The sequence below is a fragment of the Pseudorca crassidens genome, chromosome 9 (assembly GCF_039906515.1).
Source record: "Pseudorca crassidens isolate mPseCra1 chromosome 9, mPseCra1.hap1, whole genome shotgun sequence".
Taxonomy (NCBI): Eukaryota; Metazoa; Chordata; class Mammalia; order Artiodactyla; family Delphinidae; genus Pseudorca; species Pseudorca crassidens.
The window spans coordinates 63,524,931-63,549,911 of NC_090304.1; the positions used below are offsets into that span (position 1 = coordinate 63,524,931).

General features: G+C 38.3%; 1 protein-coding gene and 1 pseudogene across 22 annotated transcripts in view; both read right to left on the bottom strand.

Annotated features, from left to right (window-relative positions):
* The window catches only part of LOC137230686 (synaptotagmin-like protein 2), a 109,757-nt gene that overhangs the window by 6,376 nt on the left and 78,400 nt on the right, over positions 1 to 24,981 (bottom strand). For 6 of the 22 annotated variants that reach the window (XM_067750551.1, XM_067750552.1, XM_067750555.1 and 3 more), the window contains 9 exons: positions 17,970 to 18,071; positions 15,957 to 16,010; positions 14,664 to 14,711; positions 11,214 to 11,308; positions 8,214 to 8,333; positions 6,732 to 6,901; positions 5,524 to 5,626; positions 3,336 to 3,506; positions 1,252 to 1,330 (listed from right to left, as the gene is read on the bottom strand). In XM_067750551.1, coding sequence (XP_067606652.1) covers positions 1,252 to 1,330; positions 3,336 to 3,506; positions 5,524 to 5,626; positions 6,732 to 6,901; positions 8,214 to 8,333; positions 11,214 to 11,308; positions 14,664 to 14,711; positions 15,957 to 16,010; positions 17,970 to 18,071 — 942 coding nt within the window. The other 16 variants (XM_067750545.1, XM_067750548.1, XM_067750544.1 and 13 more) reach the window with 14 other exon arrangements.
* Positions 19,730 to 22,587, bottom strand: LOC137230689 (uncharacterized; annotated as a pseudogene).

Genomic DNA, 24,981 nt, shown 5'->3' on the forward strand with positions numbered 1-24,981 from the left:
GTATAGACACACATAACAGCCAGTATTATGGACAGGGAATTACTGAGAAGTTGGCTTAGTCTGAAGTTGTTGTCTAGGTTGGGTGCACATGGATGGAGGAATACTACCATACATTTCTGGATGGGTGGGCCCAATCAGTCAACCAACCAGTATTTAATAAGCATCTATTATGTGCTCAGCCCTATGCTAGGAATGTCATTGGACATACAAGGAATACAGAAAATCTATGTCGCTGGGAGATGTTTACAGTTAAGCTAGAGAGAGAAAATCAATAAAAACTATAAAAATGTAATATAAGAATGAAATGCAAAGTTATTACTGTAATGTTCTAGAAGATGATGTGATCAGTGAGGGTAAAAACATTCAGGAAAAGCTTTAGGGAGGAGATGGGACTTCATCTAAGACTTGGATAGGCTACTGAAAGCACCTGAGTTTGCAACCCCTGATTTCAGTCCTAACATTCATATAGATTCTTAAGGAGGACAACTTGGGGAACTGTGTGGGAAATGAGAGGGGGGTTAGCATAGATTTCCTGACAGTCTCTTGCTCCTTAACTGTGTGGGAGAACTGAGGCCTTAACATCAAGGATGCAATTAAAAATTTTGAAGAAAAAGCTTTCTCCCCTAATGAGACCTTGAGAGTAGAGGACAAATGAGCTCTAATTTCTTAGGGGCTTCATATGAATTCTCCCAATTCCCACCTATGGGGGAAAAAAACACACCAGTTCCATTTGTATCACAGCACTATACAGGAAAGGCCATTCACGCCGTGGAGATACAAACTTTTGGGAGAGTGAGGTAAAAGTTAAAACAAGGGCTGTAAGCTGGACTGAAAAAAAAAATGAGAATTTTTCTCATAGAAACAGAAAATAGAATGGTGGTTACCAGGAAGGGGAACCTGGAGGGAAGGGGAAGAAAGGAATTGTGGTTTAATGGGTATAGAGTTTCAGATATACAAGATGAAAAAGTCCAGAGATCTGCTTCTCAACATTGTAAATATACTTAACACTACTAATGGTACACTTAAAAACGGTTAAGAAAAATTTTATGTTATGTGTTTTTACCACAATAAAAAAAAAGAAAATTTTGTAGTTTACAACTGTGGATTGACTCATTCGGTCTATACGATTACTAAATTAGTAAGTTTATTTAGGGCTTCACCTTTGAAAAAATCATAGAACTCAAAGAAATCCTTGAAGAGGGGAGACATAAGGTTAAGGACATAAATCTGGACAGAAAAATCACTACATACCAGGCATTGGCTCTGGGACATACTGGAGAGCTAACTTCATTTCACCTCTGTTTTCTGCTTCAAAGGCAACTGGTGCTGTCTGGAAAATGAAGGAATGTCAGCAGGTATGAGACACAAACCATTTACCCTGTTTGTTGGTGCTCTGTTACGGGACCATATCTGCCTCATTTCTCGGATTAGGTATCACTCATGAGTGCCCTGGATTAAAATTTCCCTCCTCATCAGAGCCAGACTGTTGCTTTTATATTGTGTATCTTTGTGGGGTACCCAGAAAACATTTCAAGGCCTTTAGTTCAGAGAAATCAGAATGGCTTTCTTGGAGACAGGAGTGGTGTTCTGGGATGCTTTGGTTTTTATAAAAACACATACATTTTTTCAGTCATTCAGCCAGCACATAAAACAACTTATTTGTATTCTCTTTCTTTGAAGGCGTAAGAAGAGTCGGGGGCGGGGGGCAGGGCGGGGGGGAACAAATATTACATTTTCAAAGCTGCATTAACCTAATTATTTTAGACCAAACGAGGAGATGCCTGTAAGAATAACAAAGACTGAACAATAATTTTAAAACATATCTATTATAAGAGAGAGAGAGTTCTACTTTCAAATTCTGGTCTTAAGAGCCTTATTTCCAAAACATGGCTACATGTTAGAAACATAAGGGAAGTTAGTAAAAAATGAGATGCTTTTGACAACTTCTGAGGAATTCTCATCCAGCAAGTCATGGGTAGACCTAGAAATAAGTGCTTCAGGTGATTCTGATGTGATATTTTGGAACCGTTTCTTAAGTGGAACTGTTGTATTGTGTAGATAATAGTTTGTGTCAATAATAGTTTGTATTAATTGTATGTATCACTTGCAGCTATGATGGACTAGCTGGGATCACACCAACCCTCCCGATGAGGATTAAAAAAAAAAAACTGGATTAAAAGAATATATTTGAAGGTGATGAAGAATTATTACGATAGACAGGACTCAAATGGACAAGATGTTGGAGGCTGACATTCTCTGCTTTCCACTTTAAGGCATTAGCTGATTTTCGAGTAGTGCCAACTGAGAGCACAACAAGCCTAGCAGAAAGAGACTAAGAAGCTGAGCAGGGCTTCTCACAGTGCTGGAGAGGCAAAAACTGGCCGGCTAAGGAGAGATGGTCTCAGAAAATACTCTAGACCAGTAGTTCTCAAAGTATGGTCTCCAGACCGGCAGCATCAGCAATGCCTGGGAATTTGTTAGAAATGCATATTCTTGGGTCAGATCTTACCAAAACAGAAATCCTCGGAACAGGGCCAGAAATCTATGTTTTAATAAGTCCTTCAGGTGAATTGGATACCTGCTAAAATTTGAGTACTACCTAGGTTTTCAGTTGCAACCCATGAAAGACCACAGTCTAGGAATATGGGCAAAGAAAAACTAGATCAGACCATGTGGAAGCTGAACCCCAGCTTCTAGTCAGTTCATTACCAGACTAGATTAAGGCGGTGTGTCCCTACTCTGTGTGTCAGATGCAAAAGTAAACCCTCTCAAATTATCCCTAGAATTTTTCATATGCAATGTCTAGCACGCAATAAAAAATGAACAGGCGTATCAGAACAAAGGACCAAATGACCAGACTAAGATAAAAAATTAGATAAGAGGGACTCACAAACGTTTAAGATATTGGAGTTTTCAGATACACACTTTAAATAACTTTGATTAATAAATTCATAAAGATAATGTGAAGATGGAGAATTTTAGCAGAGAAATGGAATCTATAAAAAAGAATGAAGTGAAAATGTAAATCTGAAAAGTATAATTGAGGACCTGTAGCTGGGTGTAACAGCAGATTAGACACAGCAGATAAGAAAATTATTAAACTAAAAGATAGGTTAGCAAAAAATAGCCAGCCCAAAGAATAGAGAGGAGAAAAAAAAAGAATAGAAAATATAGAAAAGAGCATAAGAAACATATGGGACAGAGTGAAAAGACATAATGATCCCAAACTATGGGTAAGCATTCTGAATGAAAACGCAATTATACAACAGCTCTCTCCTGTATCCTAGGCCCCAAACCAACCAACCAACAAACCAAACAAAAAGCTCTGCACTTACCTTCCGCTTTAGAGGGTACCACTTCAATTGTTTATTCTGTTTGTTATCCCAGTCCCAAGTTTCCAAATCAAGTTCCACTTCCCCTAGAAAACTATTGCGCTTAAATGTATCTCGATGCCAAACAGACAGGTTCAGTTTCTGTGTCTTTAAGATTTGCCTGTCGATTTTATACTGCAGTTCAAAGAAGGAAATTAAAGTGGTAAATAATATTATTTTATGCCAAAGTTATGACATAGAGATGAAGAAAAAAGTCATCTGTGTAGATCAGATTTTCTCATCTGTTAGGTTTCAAGTCTCAAGAATATTGCAAAGTCATCTTATTCTAAGTGTCTTGTTTCAAAGAGCTCAAATTCAACTTTCACAAAAGCTCATTTTTCTTTCCCCCTCTGGAAAAGCAAATGATGGCTCAAATATCATAGCTGGTAATAGCTCTCTAAAAACAAAAGCCAATTATTCAATTTTTACTGGATGTTTTTAGTTCTAACTAGATATAACATAAATCAAATTCAGTCTAAAAATACAAATGAAGTTTAATCCAATGGTCTGTTTTCTACCTAAGGACAAAGTATTTTTTTAATAGACTTTATTTTAATAGACTTTTTTTTTTAGAATTCTAGATTCACACAAAATTGAAAGTACAGAAGATTTCCCATATGTCACCTGTCCCATATACATACAACCTCTCCCACCATTATCCTGCAAGGACAAGATATTTTTCAACCTGTTTTTTTTGGCATGCTAATAGTTTTAATCTAAAATGTAGTCAATCCTTGATTATATATAATCATGGAAGGGATAATAGTCTTTCTAATCTAAAAATAATCTCTATTTGGCTTTATGATATACTACTTGACTGTCCATTTTGGTTGTAGCAGACTTGCCTTTCTCTGAGTTTACCATTTAAACTAGCTGGCTTTTCCTGAGTATAGGGTTGAAGTAGCTGACCTAGAAATAGCTAGGGTTCTGAAGTATGTCGTAGTCAAGTCATAATTAAAAACTTGCTACAGAAAATTCACCCATGGATGACTGAGGGTTAATTTAATGTTGCTCCTTTTCTCAGAGGATAAGCAAATACTTGGACAGAATTTTCAGAAAGAGGGAATGAATAATCCTTCTCATATTTGTAGTTTTAAATAATCTGTTACTCATGACTAAGGCAGCATAATAAAGTTTGAAGGAAAAAGGAATATGGGCATTTGAGCCAGGTATACTCTTCATTAATCTATCCATCCATCTATCCTTCCATCTATAAACATTTTTTAAGTACCTATACCAGACACTGTGCTAAGAGCCACCATTTACTAAGTGTTTAATGCATACTAATTACTTCATACATATTGGTAGGTAGGTACTATTCTTATCTCCCTTTTGTAGATCTGAAGTGTAGATGGGTTAAATCATTTGCGTAAGGGTATGCAGTTTACAAGCAACACAGAGTTGGTCCCTGCCCTCATGGAACTTACAATTAAACCAGTAGTTAAAGTGCTGAATGTTAACACAGCCTATTGTAAAACAAGGAGACTGAGGCAGCAGACAGCAGGGAAACTTAGGGGTTAAGGACAGCTTCTCATAGGAAGAGGCATTTCAGGCTGTGGGAAGTAGTTATGGACAGAATGTGGGGAAGAATATCCCAGTCTGAAGGAACAGAAAGTCCCAGCGGTGTGGGAAAATGTAGTTCCTCCAAAGAACAGAAAGGAATCAGGGTGACCTGAAGAAAGACTATGAAAGTGGAATGATGAAGCTGGAGCTCAGGTTATCAAGGGAGTGGTATGCGTGTTAAGATGGGTGTACTTGACCCTAAGGATAATGGGAATCCTCAAATATTTTAAGCAAAGAAACAACATGATCAGAATTAGGCTTTTATAAGATTGTTTTGGCAGCAATGCTCAACTTTATCAGCTGTGTATCCTTGAGCAATTTCCTTTATTTCTCTAAGCTTCATTTGCCTCATCTGTGAGACGCAGATAATACTATCCCCCTGGCAGGGTATGGAGGACATGCATGAGATAACGCATACAACAGTCATGGTGTATCATCTCATACAAAGCAGATTCTCAGAAAATGGTTATTCATTTCCTTCTCTCTTGGTGACTGACTTCCTCTGTAGGGACACTACCCAAGATGACATGGCCTTTTAAATGCATAGGTCACCATTTAGGATTTTCCTAGATAGAGAGGTCATAGATACCCGCAGTATCTCATTATACACAGGATTCAACGTTTTCTTCACCACAAGCGTTTTCTTCTTGCCCATTTTGCCCTTGTCTGGTAACAGATAAGTCTTTACATATCTAAAAAGAGAATTGAACAGACAAGAAGGTCAGAGAAAATAAAAGTGATGTGTCTAACCTCCATTTTAAAAAATGCACTGGAAATTGATAGAAATAATTATTTCATGACACTAGGAAAAGCAGTACGTAATAAATGCTCTCACCAACACCTTTACGCTTAAGCTTTTAAAGTGATTTCAGTGGAATTGATAATTTTATATTGTTTTGAAGATTTTTAAGGGATATTTCCTGAATTCCTTTCTTCCTTTGACCTTAACTAATGTGGGGCAGGGGGAAGACGACAGACCTCTAACATGATGCTTAATTCTATTGGCTAGTTTCCTATTAAGAAAAGGCTTTGATGCTTGCAGAATTAAAAAAGTTTTTGTGACTGTCTTTTGAAAAAAAATAATCTGGTACATACCTATCAAGCCATATGAATGTTAAAAAAAAAGAAGAAAAAGAAAAAACAACAAAAAGGCTATTAAGCCCAGTTCCTTTTAGGATTGGGCTTATGCTAGCAAAATAATTAAGCATCAGACTTCTGCATAGGGATAAGTAGGGAATACCATTCAACTTTGTAACTAAACTGAAATGCAATTAAACCTGTGATTTCAAAGATGAGTTGGTAATTCCCCCTAAAGTTCTATAGAATATAATTTAAATATGGAAACTACCTTATTCTAGAATCTTAACTATTTCTGCACCGCAGAGCATTATAAAGTATGTCCCACGTGTCCCTAATCTTAGAGAAAGTTTGAAAGTGTGTGGAGAGAGACTGGGGCTCAATCCATCATTCCTCATTTTGCTGCTGAATTTATGTAAACAGTCGCTTATCTTCTCTGTCCCTTGTTTCCTTATCTGTAAAAAGAAGGAATCAGGACAAAATGACCTCAAAGGTCCCTTCCAACTTGAAATGTTTTGTGCCTCTCTGATATTTTTATAATTTAGTAGGTTTGGCATATGAATCTATAAAGTAAACAGCATTTCCCCCCAACTTTTTTTCCCAAACGTTCCTTTTAATACAGTCACACACATACCCTCCCTTCAATTACTTTCTTTCCTTCCCAATTTCTATAAGATTAAGAGTAACTAAGAGAAAATAGTGACTCCAAAATGTACTTACGGGTCCGAACGCTGTTTTTTAATATCTGCTGCTGCTAAATCTTTACACTGGGCCACAAACACATGCAACTCCTTCAGTGAGTCCACATAGTCGATTGCAAACTGAATATTTCCCTTCACTTCCAGATTGCCAAAGTCTCCACTATAAACACTCATCACACTGCCGCTCACCTGAAAGCGTCGGAAACACGCAGTGTTTGTCTCTATCTCATTCTTGAACCCAACACAAGGATCATGGATGTAATCTTTGCTTGCCATTATTTCTCTAGTTTGCACATAAAAGCAGTTAATTTAATATGGCATCAAAAAAGCATACCAACACAGACAACCTGACATGATATACATGACATGATGACTAGTGTTTAACAAAAATTGCCTCTAAGAGACATAGATGAAAAGTGAAATGCAAAGTTTTTTAGATGCTGACTCATTTCAAAGCAGTGTGATTTTATGGTAGGGGGCATTCAGAGTTCCATTTTTAGGCATGCTTAGAGTTTAAAGTGTTAAAGAAAGAGGACGTGAGAAACCTCAGGCACACAAATCACAGTGACACATTGCTCTATCAAATTTCCAAGGCACTAAAAAGGAATTTTACTATGTTACCCATCCGCTGAATCTAAGAAAATGCTTACTGAGCCATACACTTTTAGAGGTCAGGAAGGGCAGAAAATGGATGATTGATGAAGGAAGTTTAAAGCCTTCCCAAGGCCATATATTTGATTGTCATCAGCAGAAATTCAATTTAAATAGATTTTTTTACAAAGAGTTTGAAAAATGCAAGGCTAGTAAGAATTTAAGCACAGATTTATCATTTGTTTAGCAGACCTGGTGAGATATGTGCATGTGTATATGTATCAGAGATATTTGGATAAGTGTCTGAGGACATATTTACATATATATTTCTACACACATCTTACATGCACACACAAAACTACCTCACTTTATGAAAGTTCTGTGTAAAGTCAAATTCTCTAAATCAAATCTGAGCAACTACACTTAGGGAGCTTTCCTTTGAAAACTCCATTCTGAATCCCTCTATGGGGCAAAGAATCGCCTCTCCTATTCTATGTGAATCAGTACTTTCATTCATCAGAATAAAAGTCTTGCTAAAAGACAGGTACAATTCTATACCTGCACACAGTATATAAAAGCATATCAGATATAAGCATACTTTGTGATAGTTACCCCATTTGTTGCACAGAAAAATTTAGTGGTTCATTTTGTTGGTAATTTAGGTTTATTTTTTAAGTACTTACATCCAAAAAACCATATTTATTTATTTTGGATATGAATTCTCTTGTGATTAAAACAGAGAAAAAGGAAGATTTGGCTAGCCAGAAGCCAACTGTGGGTTAGAGAAAAAGCTCTCATGCCCCTGGAATCTGAGAAATACAACAAAAGGCCCTTTTACAGTAGCAGGAGCATGGTGGAGCAAGGTTCGCAGAAGCAGAGGGATATTAACATGAAGCCTTTGTTTACATACAGAAGACAAGGACGTCATGCCAGAGGAGCTGCTAAGATTGGTTAAAGAGCTCGGGCTCTTCTTGTGTCTGCTGAGCTGGTAACTGCCTTCTGATGTTGTATCTGTTTCTCTGTCATCACTCTACAAAACATCATACAATATATACAAAATTTAAATTCAGAATGAGTCAAGATCAAAATCTGTTTAGATAAAGATAATATCTTGGTATCCCACTGATCTATGACATTTTCCAAGGTCAAAGTGCTAACTGCCAAGGAATAGTATTCAAGATGGGGTGGGTGGTCTGCCTTGGACCTCATCGTAGGAGGAGAGCAGTGGTTAGGTACTGAAATAACAAAGCGATTTGTTTCACCTACAAGGTGGCCCCAGGGTGCATTCTCTTAATATTATACATTTATATTGCTTGGAAAACTTTGTTGATACATATGAGAAATTAACTTTACCTAGACAATAAATGGTCTAACATTTACTATCAAATCTAAAATGTCATGCCTCATTCCTCTCGTTAACATAGGCTTAACTTCCCTAAAAATCAATAGTGTCTCGTTTTACTTGAGACACTATTAAACTAGGGGAAACAAATGCTAATCTGATCTGTGTTTCAAGTTTTTTATACATATGTATATATGTGTGTATATATAATTTTAAACCACCTCTTAGGTATTTCTATAGTGCTATTGTGCTTATCTTTTGTGTTGCTATAGGGAAGTATACTGATTTGTACATTCTGCCCACATTAGATTTTAACAAATTAAAAAAAAAATAGCAACAAGATACTTATTTTAAATATGTCCCAGGAAATATTTACCTGGGTCAAGAAAGAAAAGTGACAATAATAAATTTTATTATATTTAGATCTATAGTTTATTAGATGGTAGCTTTAAGAATTTATGCTTCAGAATGAGTTCCTTTTGGGGTTAGAGAGTTTATGGAGCAGTTCAGTGGCTCCTGGGGTTAGGGAAACACCTTTATGGAGGAGTGATTAGTTCATGCCAGCGTATTCCAGGGCCCATGCAATTACATGTCAATATAACAGATGCCAATCCTAACGCAGATTAAGAAAAGGGTTAAAAAATTATGATTTATATGGATGAGAAAAGAATCCTTCCTCAAGGGTGAAAAAAAATCCATACATTTTTCATGACTCTATTATCATACTCCCTTCCCACATGCTTACAGACCATTTCCCCCTATCATAGCCGTAATACATTCTACCTGGTACATCAGATCATTAGTGATTATTGGAAGGATAGGACCTTGTCTTGATGACCTGGAACACTGATTTTCATAAAGTTGGTACTCAACAAATGTGACTGACACTAAGCCTCAAAGGGACAGTGGACAAAGAAGCAATGTCTGATTTCATCCCACTTCCTTTAACATTCAGTCCAACCCCAGGTACTTTGAAAGGTAAAATGATGCAGCTTAATTTGGTATCTCTGAGGTACAAACTCAAACAATTTGGACTGTCTTTTGTGTGGAGCAAGTGAGGCAGCAGGTTAAAACTGAAGGGAGGAGAAAAATAAAAAATCAGGCCAATCAGGTATCATTGGCCTCTCAAATTATTAGATGGTTCATTCATATGACCAACCAAGACCAAAGCATATCTACAAAGGTATAAAACCATAGGAACTCCATGAGGTGCCTATGCTGGTTTCCAGCTAATGAGTTAGTTTCAAAGAATGAGTGATTCTTTCCAAAGGAACTGTAATGTGGGCTCTTAAGCAAATGCAGGGGCTGAATACTTGCAACTATAGTTCATCTAAGGCTCAAGAGTAGATAGAACGGTGCCCAGGCGGTGGGGGAGAAGGGATGTAATTTATATATTGTCCAGAGCTTTCCTTACATTCCATCTACTAAGAGAACACTTAAGGATGAAGCTTTTATTTCGCCATTAAAAATCAGACCAAAACTGCAAATGGGAATAGCTAACATTAAGGTACTCTGTGACAGCACTGTGCTATGTGTTTTCCCTGCACTATCTCACTGACCCCTCACAATCTAATGAGGTAGGTACTAGGAAAGCACTCAGGGAAGCTAAGGAAATTGTCCATAATCACGTAACAAATTAGTAGCATGGCCAGAACTGGGAGTGCCTAACCTCAAAGCTCAGGCTCCTCACTAGCTGGTGGCAAGAACATGGAATCTTAGTTAAGTCACAGGATCTGAGTTCAAATCTTAAATCTACTTTTTAGTAGCTGTTGGATTTGGGGAAAGTTATTTAACCTCTGTGAGGCTCTTTCTTCTTTTATAAAATGGAGTAATTTGTACCTACCACACTCTGTTTGTGAGAGTTAGACATCAGAGCGAATATCAAGTGCCTGGTACTTACTAGGTACCAAATGAATAATAGGTAATAGTCATGTTCTTACTTGAGACAGTAGGTATAGTAGTTAATAGCATGGGGGTCGGATCTGTACTCCAGTGCTGGTTTAACCCCTTTCTAGCTGAGTGAGGTTACCTTACCTCTCTTACTCTCAGTTTTCTCATCTGTAATATCTGGGGATAATGATGGTGCCCACCTCCCAGGGTTAATGGAGGATTAAATGAGATAATGTATGTAAAGTGCTTACCCCCAGTTGATATCCTTAAAGTTTGCTATGTCATTGTTACTTTACTATTTTAACATATGCTTTCAAGCTAGTCATGCTACCTAGACTTAGCTTTCACAAATCAACTGTACTCTAAAACTACAGAGGAGCTCATGCCAACATTTTTCTGCTGGATTTCTTATTTTGTACCCACTTTGAAACCAAAGTCACATTCCCAAATCTATGCACTTTGACTTCACCACCAGTAAGAGTTACTGTATGAGTCAAATGAGATGTGCCTTGCCTTGTTCCAGGACTAACAACACTACCTCTATTGACATGCGAGGCAAAGGTCAGTCCTGCTGACCTCTTCGGTCTCTGCTATGGCTGAATACAGATACACCAACCTTGGCACAGCAAATCCACCTATTTGGTTCCATTTTTCGGACGGTACAAAAGACAAACTTGCCTCATCTTGGAGAAATGCTGGAACAGACTTGCTCATCCTTTTGAGTTTGTCAGGGTGGGAAAACTGATTATCAGGTTGTGAAGGCACTGTGGAAACTAAACAGTAGCATTTCCATTCAAAATTATCCTCACAGTTGTCAGACAAACATAAGGCATAAGTTGAAAACACACTTTTCTTTCGTCTATGAACAGAGATGTTTTTGTAAATTGGTTAAAGGAATAGTAGTTCACATGCACAGGACCATAAGGTAAGCAACATGCAGTTATAGAGAGAGAACTAAGCAAGGAGTTGAACCAAATAGAAAACAAAAATTTAAAAACCACTAGGTTTACTGGACTGCAGGACTGGTTAAAACCAATGTGGTTAAAACCAATGTGAATTGGTTTTAACTGATATTTTTTCACATTAGAGCTTTGAACCGCAAGATCTGTACTTTATTGGTTCATCTCCTTGAGATATATTATATTTTTAACATGCTGCAGGCTGAAAAACTATTTCATCAGATAGCAAGGATCTTTGCACACAATTCAATCATAAAAGTTTTCTGGCTATTGAGTGTCTAAAAGGAGGTTGGTTTCTTTAGTGATTGCTGGGATTACCTGTAAGAGTGTTTCGCCCTCAGAAAGTCGTGAAAGACTACAATTTCAAAACGAATTATTTTTTGAAAATGGAAATTATTTAGATACCTTTCAATTCAGAGAGTTTTCAATAGAGATATCCCAAGGCAAGTCTGAATGGTTCAATTTAAGATACTCTAAGAATTTACTATGAAAATGTAGCATATGGTTTCTTTCTGATACAGTAAGTACGTGTGTGGAAGTCACAATAAGATGATGAATTTGCTTCCTCGTTTGTGTAACTCTAGTTAGAAAACTTTCTTCTTCTTTGCCTAAGAATGACAATGTCTAAGCTTTTCTTATGGTGAATCAGAGCTTCTATATTGAATGGCTTAATATTTTTCAAGGCACTTAGAACAGTGTCTGGCACATATTAGGCCTTATGTAAATATTTGCTAAACAAATAAACATTATCTGATAGGAAATCTTTAAATTATCTTTTCAATGTGATATAAATATACTGACTTGACTTTCTCATTGGAAGAGATACTAGGAAAACAGATAAATAAAAATCAAATTGTATTTCTACATATAACTCAAAAGGCTCAAATTTAGTCCTGAGCATTAGCTAAGTTCATCTTTAGTTAAAAGAAATCTAATGAAGGAATACAGAAACTTGAACTACACATATTAAATATTTGCTCATTCACATAATAGTTCTCACCTAGCTTTAGGCTCACAAATGCATCAAAATACATTCATGGTGTCTCACAAGATGAGACCTACTTTAATTACTTCCCATTAAACAATAACACATGTGTGGGTGTATTCAGGTGACTTATACTGAAGCAGTATAAAAGTAGATCCCACAAGGGCACAATGTAGCCCAATGAGTATGTAAAAAGTATATATCTGTTACTCAAATGTAGTCAGTTTTACACTTATTGGGCTTTAGTTATTTGTGTTTTGATCATGCACTTCATTTTGTCTTGTGGTAAGAATACACTCTTTACTAGAGAAAAGGAATAACCCCAGCCCAGACGTTAAGAGTCATCTTGGAAAATATCACAAAAAAGAGAAATTAATTTACCCAGAATTTAGCACACGATTAGCCTATTTCCCTTGACCAATAACTAAGCTAATTAGGAGGTCACATATGAAGACACAGACATATAGGCATACATTGTCTATGCCTATGTTTTGTTTTCACTCCTCAAGTTAAATGTTGAACAAAACACAGAAAGATAAACTAGGATGCCCAAACTTAAGTATTCAGTTGCCAGTTCAAAAGCAACTGGAAAAGCCTCTTTACTCAACACCCCTGAGGGACAGAAGTCTTGTTTCCTCTGCAGCAGCCGGACAGAGAACACACACCAAGGGCTGAAGCCTGGATTGACTTCTTTCGTAGGTGGTTCTTAAGAATTTGTCAGGTCATGTGCCAAAGCTCAGCTCCTTCATCTCTGGCAGGAGAACCTCATGAGCAAAGTTTCAGATTTCGGATGAGATGTCACAGCTTTCAAGCACCAGCACTTCTCTACCTAATGGCTCCTTCCTTTGGCTGCTCTTCTCTTTAAGAATCATCAGCACATCCAAAGACTGTTGGGAAACTGTTATTAAAAATTATGTGGACTCCTGAGGGCAGGTGTGTGTATCATTATCTTCAACCCTCCAGTGCCTAGGATTATGAAACCACCTCAAACAGGGACGTCAAGAAGACACACATGCATATCTGCATGCTTTGCTAGCCTCCACAAACACCTTTTTAATGCACTATTTGTACTCAAGACAATAGTCACAGTTAAGAACAGCAGTCTTAAGATTGAACAGAAAATGGTAAATAATCATTATCTTTTCTTCATGGTGGATATTAATTAGTTGATGCATATTAGCTACCACATACAATATTATGTTGTGTACTAATTAATAACTTGACATTTGCATATAAAATAATCACCATAAGTCTAGCAATCATCTGTCCCCAAAGTTATTACGATATTATTGGCCGTATTCCTTACGCTGTATATTACATCCCCACAGCTTTTTTATTTTATAACTTAACCTTTTAAGGTTAAGTTATAAAATAAACTTAACCTTTTCCCACCCACCATGCCCCCCAGCAACCATCCGTTTGTTCTCTATATCTTTGAGTTTGCGTTTTGTTTTGTTTTGTTTAGATTCCACATATAAGTGAGATCATATGGTATTTGTCTTTCTCTGACTTATTTCACTTAGCATAATACCCCCTAGATCCAACTATGTTGTCACACACATTTACGACTTGAGATTCAGATGTTCACTTGCTTCATATGAACTATACTAGAGTTTAGTTTTGAACCTCAGAGCTTAAACCCTGCGCATTATAAAATTTGCTCCTATAGATAATGTAGAGAGGCATATATGACCATACTACATACTAATCGTCAAAGTACAGTTCTTTCTTAGGTCCAGATACATTATAAATTGCTTCATGTCTATAGCCTTGCGTAAAGGCCATAAGAGATCCAGTGCTCCAGACCATACTGCAACATAAAAGCCAAGTGATATTAGAAGGTGCCAACTTCATTTTAAGTAAAGATTCAAAAAGCAGAGAGACTGGCAAAAGTATAACAGTACTGAGCAATAACGTGTGTATATATAATACATATACATATGTATACATAAAAATTCTAAATATATATAACTATCCCTCAGTGGAATCATGAATTAATCTTTCAACACAGATAGTAGTAAAATATTTTTAATAAAACCCTTGTCAGAATGAAATAGTTTTGTAAGCTGCAAGAGTTTAGTATAATAATAAATGCTACATTAATGGGGTTAGTTATTTCAGCACATTTAACACCATGTAGAGCGGCAACATTCAGTCATTTGTGAGAAAGATCCTGCTACTCACTTCCTGGAATGCATTCATTTGTATCTGGTTCCTGATCTGCTTTTTGATCTACTCAGAAGAGCAACATTGAGAATAAATACCATTTTAACAGAAAGATGAAAGAGACACGAAAATAAAGCTCAAATGTCAGTTTCACTACTAAGACTGCAGAATACATCTGACAGTTTTTCAGCTTGCTTTCCTCCATTCCCCAGTGCAATTCTTCATTAGCCTCTTTGAGGTCTCCTGTTCAAGTAAATATCCAACATCCAGCACAGGAGATGTGCAGTGTCTTTCCTCTCACTCAATAAGCCACAGCATGGAAAATGGAACGAACACTGTACTAGGAGTGGTGAAGCTGAGATGCCCGTCCCCACCCTCCCACTGACTGACTAGCTACAAGAGCTTAGACAGATCACCTAATTTCTCTGAGCTTTTCTCTGTAAAATGAAGATAAAAATCACTGCCCCACCTACTTCAGTGAGGTGGTTGTAAACATAAAATGAGAACGACAAAACGATTACATAAAAGTAAGGAATGACCTTTGAAGAGCTCTGTTGCTGCATTTTACATGAGAAAGCTCAGTTAATATACATTTTTATCATTATAGTGCAGGCAACTTAGAAAACAAAATTCTAGCATACAAGTATAAATTATATTTATGTTTGCATAAATGCTGAACCATAAAAATCAGACTCATTTCCATCCCTCCCACCACTATTACCCTATTCATTTTATAACTGAACCAAGTAACACCTGATCAATTGACAAGCTGCAAGACCTCCTGGCTCCTAAAAATTCAGAATCAGTTAATTTCACCCTTGGTCTATACTTAGTTATTTACTTGAGAAGAGGCAGGATCCCCACTCTTGTTCTGGGACCCTTTCCTTTGACCTTAAATCTTTACCAGTTACACCTAGAGAGATCTAAATGCTGAGACTTGAGAATCAAATATAGGAATAACTTAACCCAGGAACCCACTCCACTCTCCCTGCCTTCACAAGGAGTTTTGCAAGTCAGAGTAGCAAAAATCTGTTCATACCCATAGAAATACAATTTCCTATTTTTAGAAACCCTCGCTTCCCAAGGGTCTCTGATGAGATCCTCACAACAGTATCACCAGCAGAAACCTTAAGAATACAAGCAGTATTAAATGCACCAAGTCAGAACCATTTTATAATAACTTAGGCACAATTCATCACATAGCAGCAAATGACGTTCTTCTATTTCTCTAACAGCTGCATCCCGGTGACTGCCCAAACCATCCCAGAACCTAATACACAGACAGACATGCAAATACATAAAGATATTTACCATCTTCAGCACTACGCACTAATTCTTCTGGCAGATTATCTACTTTTGCTTGATCTGTGCAGGAGAAATTAACAAATGGTTAAAACGACTGACCCTTGCCGAGAAAGAACAGTGAGATTGTCCCTGGAAGCCCCCGGAGTTGGAAGCAATTAGTCAAGATGCGGTGAGGGGTGCAACCAAGATGTCTTCCCCAAAATACTTTCCCTTTAGATTAGCTAGTTGAGCCAGTGCCATAGCGGGAGCTCCCATTTCAGCCCCGATGCAGCTTACATCAGCACACTGCTGCACACGGACTCCCAAGGGTTAGAGGGTTAGCTCAGAGCAAGCAATCGGCTGGCAGCAGGAGAAAGCACAAGGCTGCAACAGCCTCTTTATTCTTCTGGAAAGGGTAAGATGCTAGCCATGACTAACACCTTCTCAAACCCATGGTCATTAACAAATATTTCTGTGCGTGCATCATCATTTGTGTATGCCTCTGGGAGCCTTGCTTGGGAAGTCAACTGAAGAGATGTAACTGGGGACCAGCTGCTAAGTGGAATCTTGGCAGGCTCGTGTGAGAGTGGGTATCGGTATTTGGAAAGGAGCATGCAGGAATACCCGTCAGCTGATGGTGTTTTTTATTTTAACTCTGCGCATTCCTGAGTACTTTAGAGCTGCACCATGGAAATAGCCACATGCTTCTCAGGCAAGAGGTCTGCCAAATTGGACAATTGTTGCTGAGTTTTGGGGGTTTTTTTTCCCCTCAGGGCCCATCACTAACATCAGGAAGAACAATCAGGGCTGTCCAACAAAGGACTGGACTCGCCTTCTCTGGAAGCATTCAGGCGGATGTGGGGGGTTGGCCACCTGTTATGGGGGCTTTAGAGGGAATTCCTGCACTGGGGGGAGTTTGGAATGGGTGACCTTCAAGGTCCCTTCCAACCCTGAGATTCCAAGATCTTTGGTAGGGTGAGGACTGCATTCCAAACTGGGACTCTATTGCCCCCAGAGCCCTGAAAATCTCTGAATTTTAAGAATTGTTTAGTGGCGTAGTTTTTTCTTTTTTAAAATCTGAGTTTTCAGTCTCAATTGCAGATGCGTAAAAATATTCTAAACATGACAATGGTCAATTTTAATCATATGAGTTTGGCAGTGGTTAACTTGCACTAAGTTTTCGCATGACCATCTATAATCCCAGGGGTGCATTTTAGCTTAAAAATATTAAGAACAAAACCCCAAGAAGTCACAATCTCTAAGTCCCTATATACATTATGCTGTATGTTAGTACTCTAGAAATCCTTCACCAGTTAAAGCAGCAGCCAGTGGGGAATAGTGTGCCTGAAGTGTTGCATGTCAGATAGCCTTTGGGCTTATAATTCCACTATCCAAAAGAAATGCATGAAAAGGGATAAAAGAGAAAGCAAAGTCCTTGAAGCCAGGGACTAATTCATCTCTATATCATGCAAAAATTCATCAGACATCCAACACTGTCATATGTAACATGGTCTCTTCATAAATGCTCTTGTTAATAGCCTGTTGATTTTGAGTCCCAGCTCTCCTGTATGATAGGAAGCAAACTACTTTACCTCTGTGAACTTCACTTTCCTCATCTGTAAAATGGGAGTAACAATTTGTCCCTCACAGGGTTGCCTATGCCAGTTAAATGGGAAAATGCATGTAAAACACTTAGCCAAGTCCTGGCACACAGTGTTCAATCAATGTTAGCTATTACCACTAGAACCACTAGCTACCACATTCTTTTAAAATTCACTGTACTTGAATAAACACTCAAACTGGGATTCTTCAAGGAAACCTAGTATTCTAGTAACCAAACCTCACGCGTTATTTTAAAAGCAAAGTTCCAGCCACTTTAGGCTGAGCCTCTTCAGCTCACTTGGGAAAAGTTATTCTCATCTGTTAACCCCCCTTTAGGGTTTTCAGTGCACAACAGCATGCAGTGAGGCCACAGAAGAGCACATACGCATTTTTAAGCTGAGATGGGGGCATGAACAGTGGGGCAAACTTTATTCTCACTTGATGAATCTGATGCAATATCTTCTAGACTTTTGGAAGGCATTTTCCTAGCAGCACTCATTTCCAAAGTTTTCAAAACAGGTCTGGGTTCTTCTTCTGAACCTGTTGCAAGACAAAACCGATGAATACTGCACAAAAGAAAAAAGAAAACAACCAAACTCTTAATAATCAATGGACACTGAAATGGTAGGTTGAAAGGAGGCATTATGCCATAAGCCTCTATACTTTTATTCACTCTATGAAGCACTCCAACAGAAGAAAATAAAATTTCTCCACTAAAGAATATTAGTATATTCTTTAAATAACTTTCCTGGTCAAGAAATATTTGTAAGCATAAATGATACAGAAACAAGATTAACAAGATTCCCACATTAATAGAAATGTGCTCTCTTAGTCTTTTACACCTCTATTTTAGGCACATGATTTGTTCTGTGCCAGACTTTGAATCTTTCCCCTTCACTTCTAGCTTTTGAAGACAGCCACAAAATAGTTTTAGGAGCATTAAAATAATTAGCTGAAAACCATAGAAGGCAGGATTCAGATGTTTTAACATCTGTGTATAATTGGGTACACAGATGGGTGAATTCTCCAGATCAACAAATGTAGGCTTTTTGGGTTTCATGAACTGGTGAAATTTCCAACAAAATGTTGGGTAATGACATGAGGTAGTCAACTTTTTATTTTACTAAGGCATTTGCGGGGGGGGGGAGGTCTCTATTATCTACTAATGCCTTTATTTTATAAAAGGAAAGGCATTTTAGGACCACAAGGGAAAAAAAAAAGGAAGAAAAACCGCATAACCAGAAAATAAGAACAGTTCTTTAAAAACATCTAATTTTATAAAAGTTTTTCTCTAGATAGTCCTTAATTGCTCCATTTTGACAGTGGAAACTCCATCATGGATAAGCCCTGGTCTGAGTACTCTCACTCATCACTGTTGTAGTCTCAGTGACTAGAACAGTGGCTGGCAACAGGCACTTCGAAAATGTTTGCTAAATCAACGAATGATTCCATTAATGAGTCGATGAATTTGGGAACTACTTCTCTAGACAATACTTTCCTGAAATGCATCCCAGTTCTGCCCAATGTTAATAGGCATTCTCCAGTAAATGGATCCTAAGATGAATTAGATTTGGGACGCTCTGTGTTCAAACTTAAATGGTTTCTTACTGCAGACCTTCTTAGTGACTTTAATATGCTTTAGTGTACTAATCATGTGCACGATCTCCCAGCATTCCCTCCCCCTTTTTAAAGGAACATACTGAGGTATTGGTTGGTTAAGAGCTCAGCCACAAGTCAAACATGTTAGGCTGCTCATCAAAGTTATGGTGCCTTGTTGTCAGGTTCTTCCCTACTCTCACTCCACCCCCACCCATTTATTTAAAAAATAATAATTTAGGTTAGAAGATACAAAACTATGTACTATTTTATACCTCCTACTTGGCTTATAATTTTAAAATATCTTCTCTGGGCTCTGTCTGGGTGGTTATTTATATTGATTATTTCTTTTTTAGATAGGCTTTTTTGCTGTTCAATCAGTTACGCTGGTATACTTTAACACAGCCATATACATTAAGCAATAGTCTGTAAAGTAAGTGCAAATTTACAAGCCCTTCGCCTCCTATAGGTCAATTTGGCCCAGTAACTCATGGGGTAGCTTAGTAAAAGTGTACTTCAACAAGTTTAAGATGTTGCCTTAGAAGATACAAAACTATGTACTATTTTATACCTCCTACTTGGCTTATAATTTTAAAATATCTTCTCTGGGCTCTGTCTGGGTGGTTATTTATATTGATTATTTCTTTTTTAGATAGGCTTTTTTGCTGTTCAATCAGTTACGCTGGTATACTTTAACACAGCCATATACATTAAGCAATAGTCTGTAAAGTAAGTGCAAATTTACAAGCCCTTCGCCTCCTATAGGTCAATTTGGCCCAGTAACTCATGGGGTAGCTTAGTAAAAGTGTACTTCAACAAGTTTAAGATGTTGCCTTAACACTCTTGCATATGTCTGGTTTGAGAGACTGGTATTTCATTTTCCTTTTCTCACCAGTTATAAATGTTAAAGGGGCTTCAGCTTGATTACTTAGGATTAAAGGTGGATTCTTTGGTCACTTTTCAATAATAGGCCCTACAGCTACTTGCAAAGGAGCCCAAACCTCACCAATCAGCCACTCAGTAAAGCTCATTTGTTCTCAATGAGACTGAAGGGAGCCAGAAAATGACAAATTCTATTAATTTTCTACTAAGGAAGGTGATCAACATTAGTCGTTGTGCAACTTTGGTTAAAATGTTCCAGCCAGAGAGCATCCTTTATCATTTCATCATTCTAATCAGCTAACTTCTAATCCCTATTTGTCCCTGGGTTTCTCTCCCAAAATAGCCAGGTTGCTCAGAATAGCAAACTGAGACAAGCCCTATCTTTTATAGCCTGGCTGAAACCAGAAGCCCAAGTCCACTTAGGTGAATATGATAATTGATTAAGATCTCCATCCACTTAGCTAAGGCTGGAGCCAAAGAAATGCAGCAGGCCAGGCAATGCCCTTATAGGTGGAATCAGGTGAGGTCATCAGACTGAGGCATACCCTAGAAGGGGAGGATCCTGCAGATAATTGCAAACAAGAGGGAGAGAGTGGCAACAGAAACACCACAGCCCAAGGTATCTCAGGGAAACTTCTAGCCTTGCACTTTGTTCCTGGTACTTAGCCACTAATGTGGTAAACTACTGTTCTTAAAAGGGAAATGTGTGACCAATATGGGAGTTTCTTGCCACAAATCTTACTAGAGACTCCTGTATGGACTGCCAATTAGGAAATTCTAATTAGCTCCAAGAGAAAAGCACACTTGGATGTTTTAGAGGTACTCTCTAAACCCCAAAAGTTCTTTAAAAAATATTTTTGAAACCTAAAAATTCTATCACTGATCAGTGAGAATAAAGTCAGATTCTGAAACACTGCCTGATGGGTAAAGCTATCTCTATGTAACTCATTTGATTAAAGAAGATAAAAGGAAATGTAGTTTTTTATTAAGAAAATCTAGGGAGAACTGAAGTACAAAGAAGAATTTAGTACTATTTGGGATTGTCAAATTAATCCCAATTCTAAAAACTACACCATCCTTTATGTCAGCATTACATAAATCAACTCATTAACCAATCAGTTAAAAACTTCAAAATGCTCGCTGGAGGTATTTCTGCAGCTTTCTGCCTTAGAACTGATGTTTCCATCTGAAATATCAGAGTCAGAGAAACCTTCCTTTTCTTCCTTTTTCTCTTGTCTCTTATATGGTGATGCCAGAATCAATTCAACTTTACTTATTTTTGTAGAGTTTTCTTTGTCTGTCAGGAGAGGAATGGGTTGCCTATTTCTGGGCACGTTCATTGCTTCAGGAGCCTCTTTGAAACCAAGCTCCTGAAAAGCCCCTTCTCAAACTATTGCAACCTCACTTTCATAATTCCTGTCCTCTGGGGGTTTTATAGTTTCAGTGGTCCCTATTTCATGGTCCACAGAAAGTTGTGAGGTTCCAGGGATCTCAACCCCACTTTCAAAACCACAGAGATCTATTGGTAAATCAGCCAGCTTTGTCTCTTCCCAACACTTTATCACGTTGCCTGACTTGAGATTTGAAAACATTACTCTTAAGTTTCATTTCCGAGGCCTTTGAGGCTGTCCAGTAAAAAGAGGGCACTTTCCCCAAGAACCTGGCCTGCTTTGACTGTGAAGGCTCCTCCTCAGGAGTTTCTTCCTTCACTGACACTTGGAGCTGATAAGAAGGACCGTTAGATGATTCTTTAAGGAGTTTCTCAAAGCCAATCTCAAAAGCACTCCCAGTAATTGATGGAGCCTCAGGCTTTTCTACTGTTTCTTTTATTTCCTTAGGATGGAATTCAGAAGCAGCCTGCCTGGGCACCTCAGTACTACCTATTAACTTTGATGAATAAAGGGTCCCTGTATCACTGTCATATTTTGAGCAGGGGGTTTCAATTGTTTCCTTCAGTAGTTTTTCTAAGACAGCACTGAATTCAAGGAGCTCTGATTTAGGTTGAATAATTGTTTCCCTCACAGTTTCTGTCACTTCCTGAGATAACTCTTTGCCATCCTGAGCAACAGTAGAAGCAGATGAGCTAAGGGTTTGCTCTGATGGAGGCATCTGGGCAGCTAAATAAGATCCAACTTTATGAGTTTTATCAGGAACTACACTGAAGGAATACAAATCCTTTCTGTCTGGAACTATGCTGTCCATCGTAGTCTGTGATGGGATAACTCCCAGAGAATTTGAGGGGCTACCTTCTACCTGCACGCCTTCAGGAAATTCTGCTTTTACTCCTCCAGAAACTACTTCCCTCCCAACTGGATAAGTCAACAAAGCTTCTCTAAGTAGCTTTTGTAATACAGACTTTACATCATTCAGTGCAGGTTTGGGTAGAAGAAGAACTTTTTCTACAGTCTCAGAAATTCCCTTTGAGAAGGTAGTGCCTTATTCTGAGGAACAAGATGAGCATCCTTAGAAGAAGGCACACCTTGGGGAGTGTTGGCCACATCCCCAAAAGAACCCTTTCTGTGGTGATAGGAAGGTTGATCCAATGGGTAAGAACCTTCTGCAGCCATCTGAAACAAGTTCTCCGTGTTTAGATGGCACTCACCGCTTTGAGCTTTCTGGGAGAGAGCTGAATTTCCCGAAGTTCCTGCCTCTGGAAAAGCAGCTAGTATCTCTCTCTGATAGGCTGATGTGTTCTGACTCCACTCTATCCCTTTTTCATAAACTCTACTCTCTTCAGACTCAGAGTCGATCCTAGTGGTTGCCGGTTCACATTTGGTTTGCAAGGAAGAGGGTGGAGGTCCAGTTGCTTCCTTCAGGAGTTTGTCTAGACTAGCAGTCAAAGTGTTCGAATTGACCTTTGGAGGAGCTACTGTTTTGTCTATATGCTCATTAATGATCTCCTTAGGTCTTTTGGCTTCTTCCTCGGTATCAGCAAAGTCTGTCTTTCGAGGCCATGTCCTATTTTCAGAAATACCTGGTTCGAGCGCTTGTTTTTTATGAACTTTTCCACCACAGGGCTGGATGACTGGTGATGAGGCTTCTGAAAGCAGCTTCTGTAAGCTGTCATTAAACGCGTCTCTGTAGTCTTTAGAGAAAACACTTGTTTTCACGAGGGATTCTTGAATCTCTTGAATCTCTCGGTCAGAGTAATCCTTTTCTTCCTTGAACACTGGAGTAACAAACCCTTCTGTATTTTTTCCCATGTTTTCCTTTGATGACTCATATCCTGGCAACTGATGAGTGGACTTTCTGGGTGGTCTCAATGGAAATGTGGTTTCATTTGGTAACACCTGGAGTGTGCCCTTTGAATTTAATTTCTCTATTTCCTCTCTTTCCGGAACTTTTTTCTGGCTTAGAAGCGTCTCTCTTTCATGGGTATTTTTTCCTGATGATTTAATGTCACTAAATTCTTCGCGTTTCTGGCTATTAAAAGGCACAGGATTTTTTTGGCTTGTGGTAGTATTCTTCTCAATATTATCTTGACTGTTTGGATTGGCTCCTAAGTCCCAAAACTTTCTCAAATTCTCAAATTGAGAGTGATTATAGACCTGTTCTGTATTGGGTTCATCCATTCTTTCTTTTAGGGATATAACTTTAAAGTTGCGATTCCATTCACCAATCAGAGATCTGTCTTTCTCCAAAGAGGTATGTATTTCACTCCCAACATTTGAAGGAAGTTGCAGTGGTGGAAAAGTAATGTCCTTTTCACAATGCAAACTGTCTGTCACTGGTAATCTTCTTATAGGCTCAGTTGTCTTACTCTGAAACAGAGACACTTTACCTGGTTGGCCAGCTGAAGGATCATTTTTGGATGGACCTGATATTTGGGGCCTGGTCTCTTTAGTTTTATTTGAGGAATAAAAATGGCAGAGATGGGCTGCTTGACCATCCTTATGTAGGACCACTTGTTTGGCAGTGACTTGATTATTATATTTACTACAGCCTGTAGATAAATTGTCCATGGACTTCACAGGCTGATATGCTTTAGCAGAAAGTCGTTCCTGACAAAATGAAGATGTCGGTTCTTTATGAGTTAAGTTAGCAGTAGCTTTCTCACCTTCCCAAAAGGATATTCTGTCACTCACTCTTTTGTATTTCTCTCTTTGCACTTGGTTTTGGGGAACCTCACCTGCTTCTTGTAGTTGGACCTTAGGCTCCTTCCAAGGAGATTTATTGTTGGTAGCCTCAGGGGGTGACTCAACAGTCTCTGATTCTGAAGAAGCTTTTAGGATGTAACTATCTCTTCCTTTGCTCTCTCTCTCTGCCTTCACGTTGTCTTTCAAACTCCATTGTTCGATAACTGTTGAAGAGTCAAAATTCACTTCTGACTTTCTTCTATTTTTTTCATAAACACAAAGCTTGGGCTCTTCTTCACCTAAACTGTCAACATCCTTAGTGTTGCATGGAACTTGATCTTCTGCATGAGATCCTTTGCAAACACTGTAGGAGTAGTTATTGGTTGGAGGAAGTACCCCAATTCCTTCTCCTACGTTTTTTGAACCTTGGCTATAGTCCACAGTTTTACTCTCTTGATTTGGACTGGAGATTTCAAATGGTTGCAGTATGCCTGGACTTTCCTTGCCTTGTGGGGACAAATTAATAGATTTGGGTTTGATATTCACATTTTTGCCATTTCCAAAAGGCATATTTTCCTCTACCTGGAATGTTGAATCAGATCCCACAGGTGTCAATTGAACTTTGGTGGATAACAGAGCCTTTGAGTCATTTTCTTTTTGACTGGTATCACCTGTCACCAAGGCAACAGCAATCCGTGACTTTGAGTCTGTTTTTTCTTTGGGCTCTATTTCTTGGGAATATTCGAGAGATGATTTCTTGTCATCTGAATGAGAACTTCGGTTAAACCAGTCTAGGACTTTAGATATGGAATCATCGGTTGTCTTCCTTATCTCAGTGGCATGTGGACCAGAGCATGAGGACGTCTTAGCTTTTAGGGACTTGAGAAGAGGGGGCT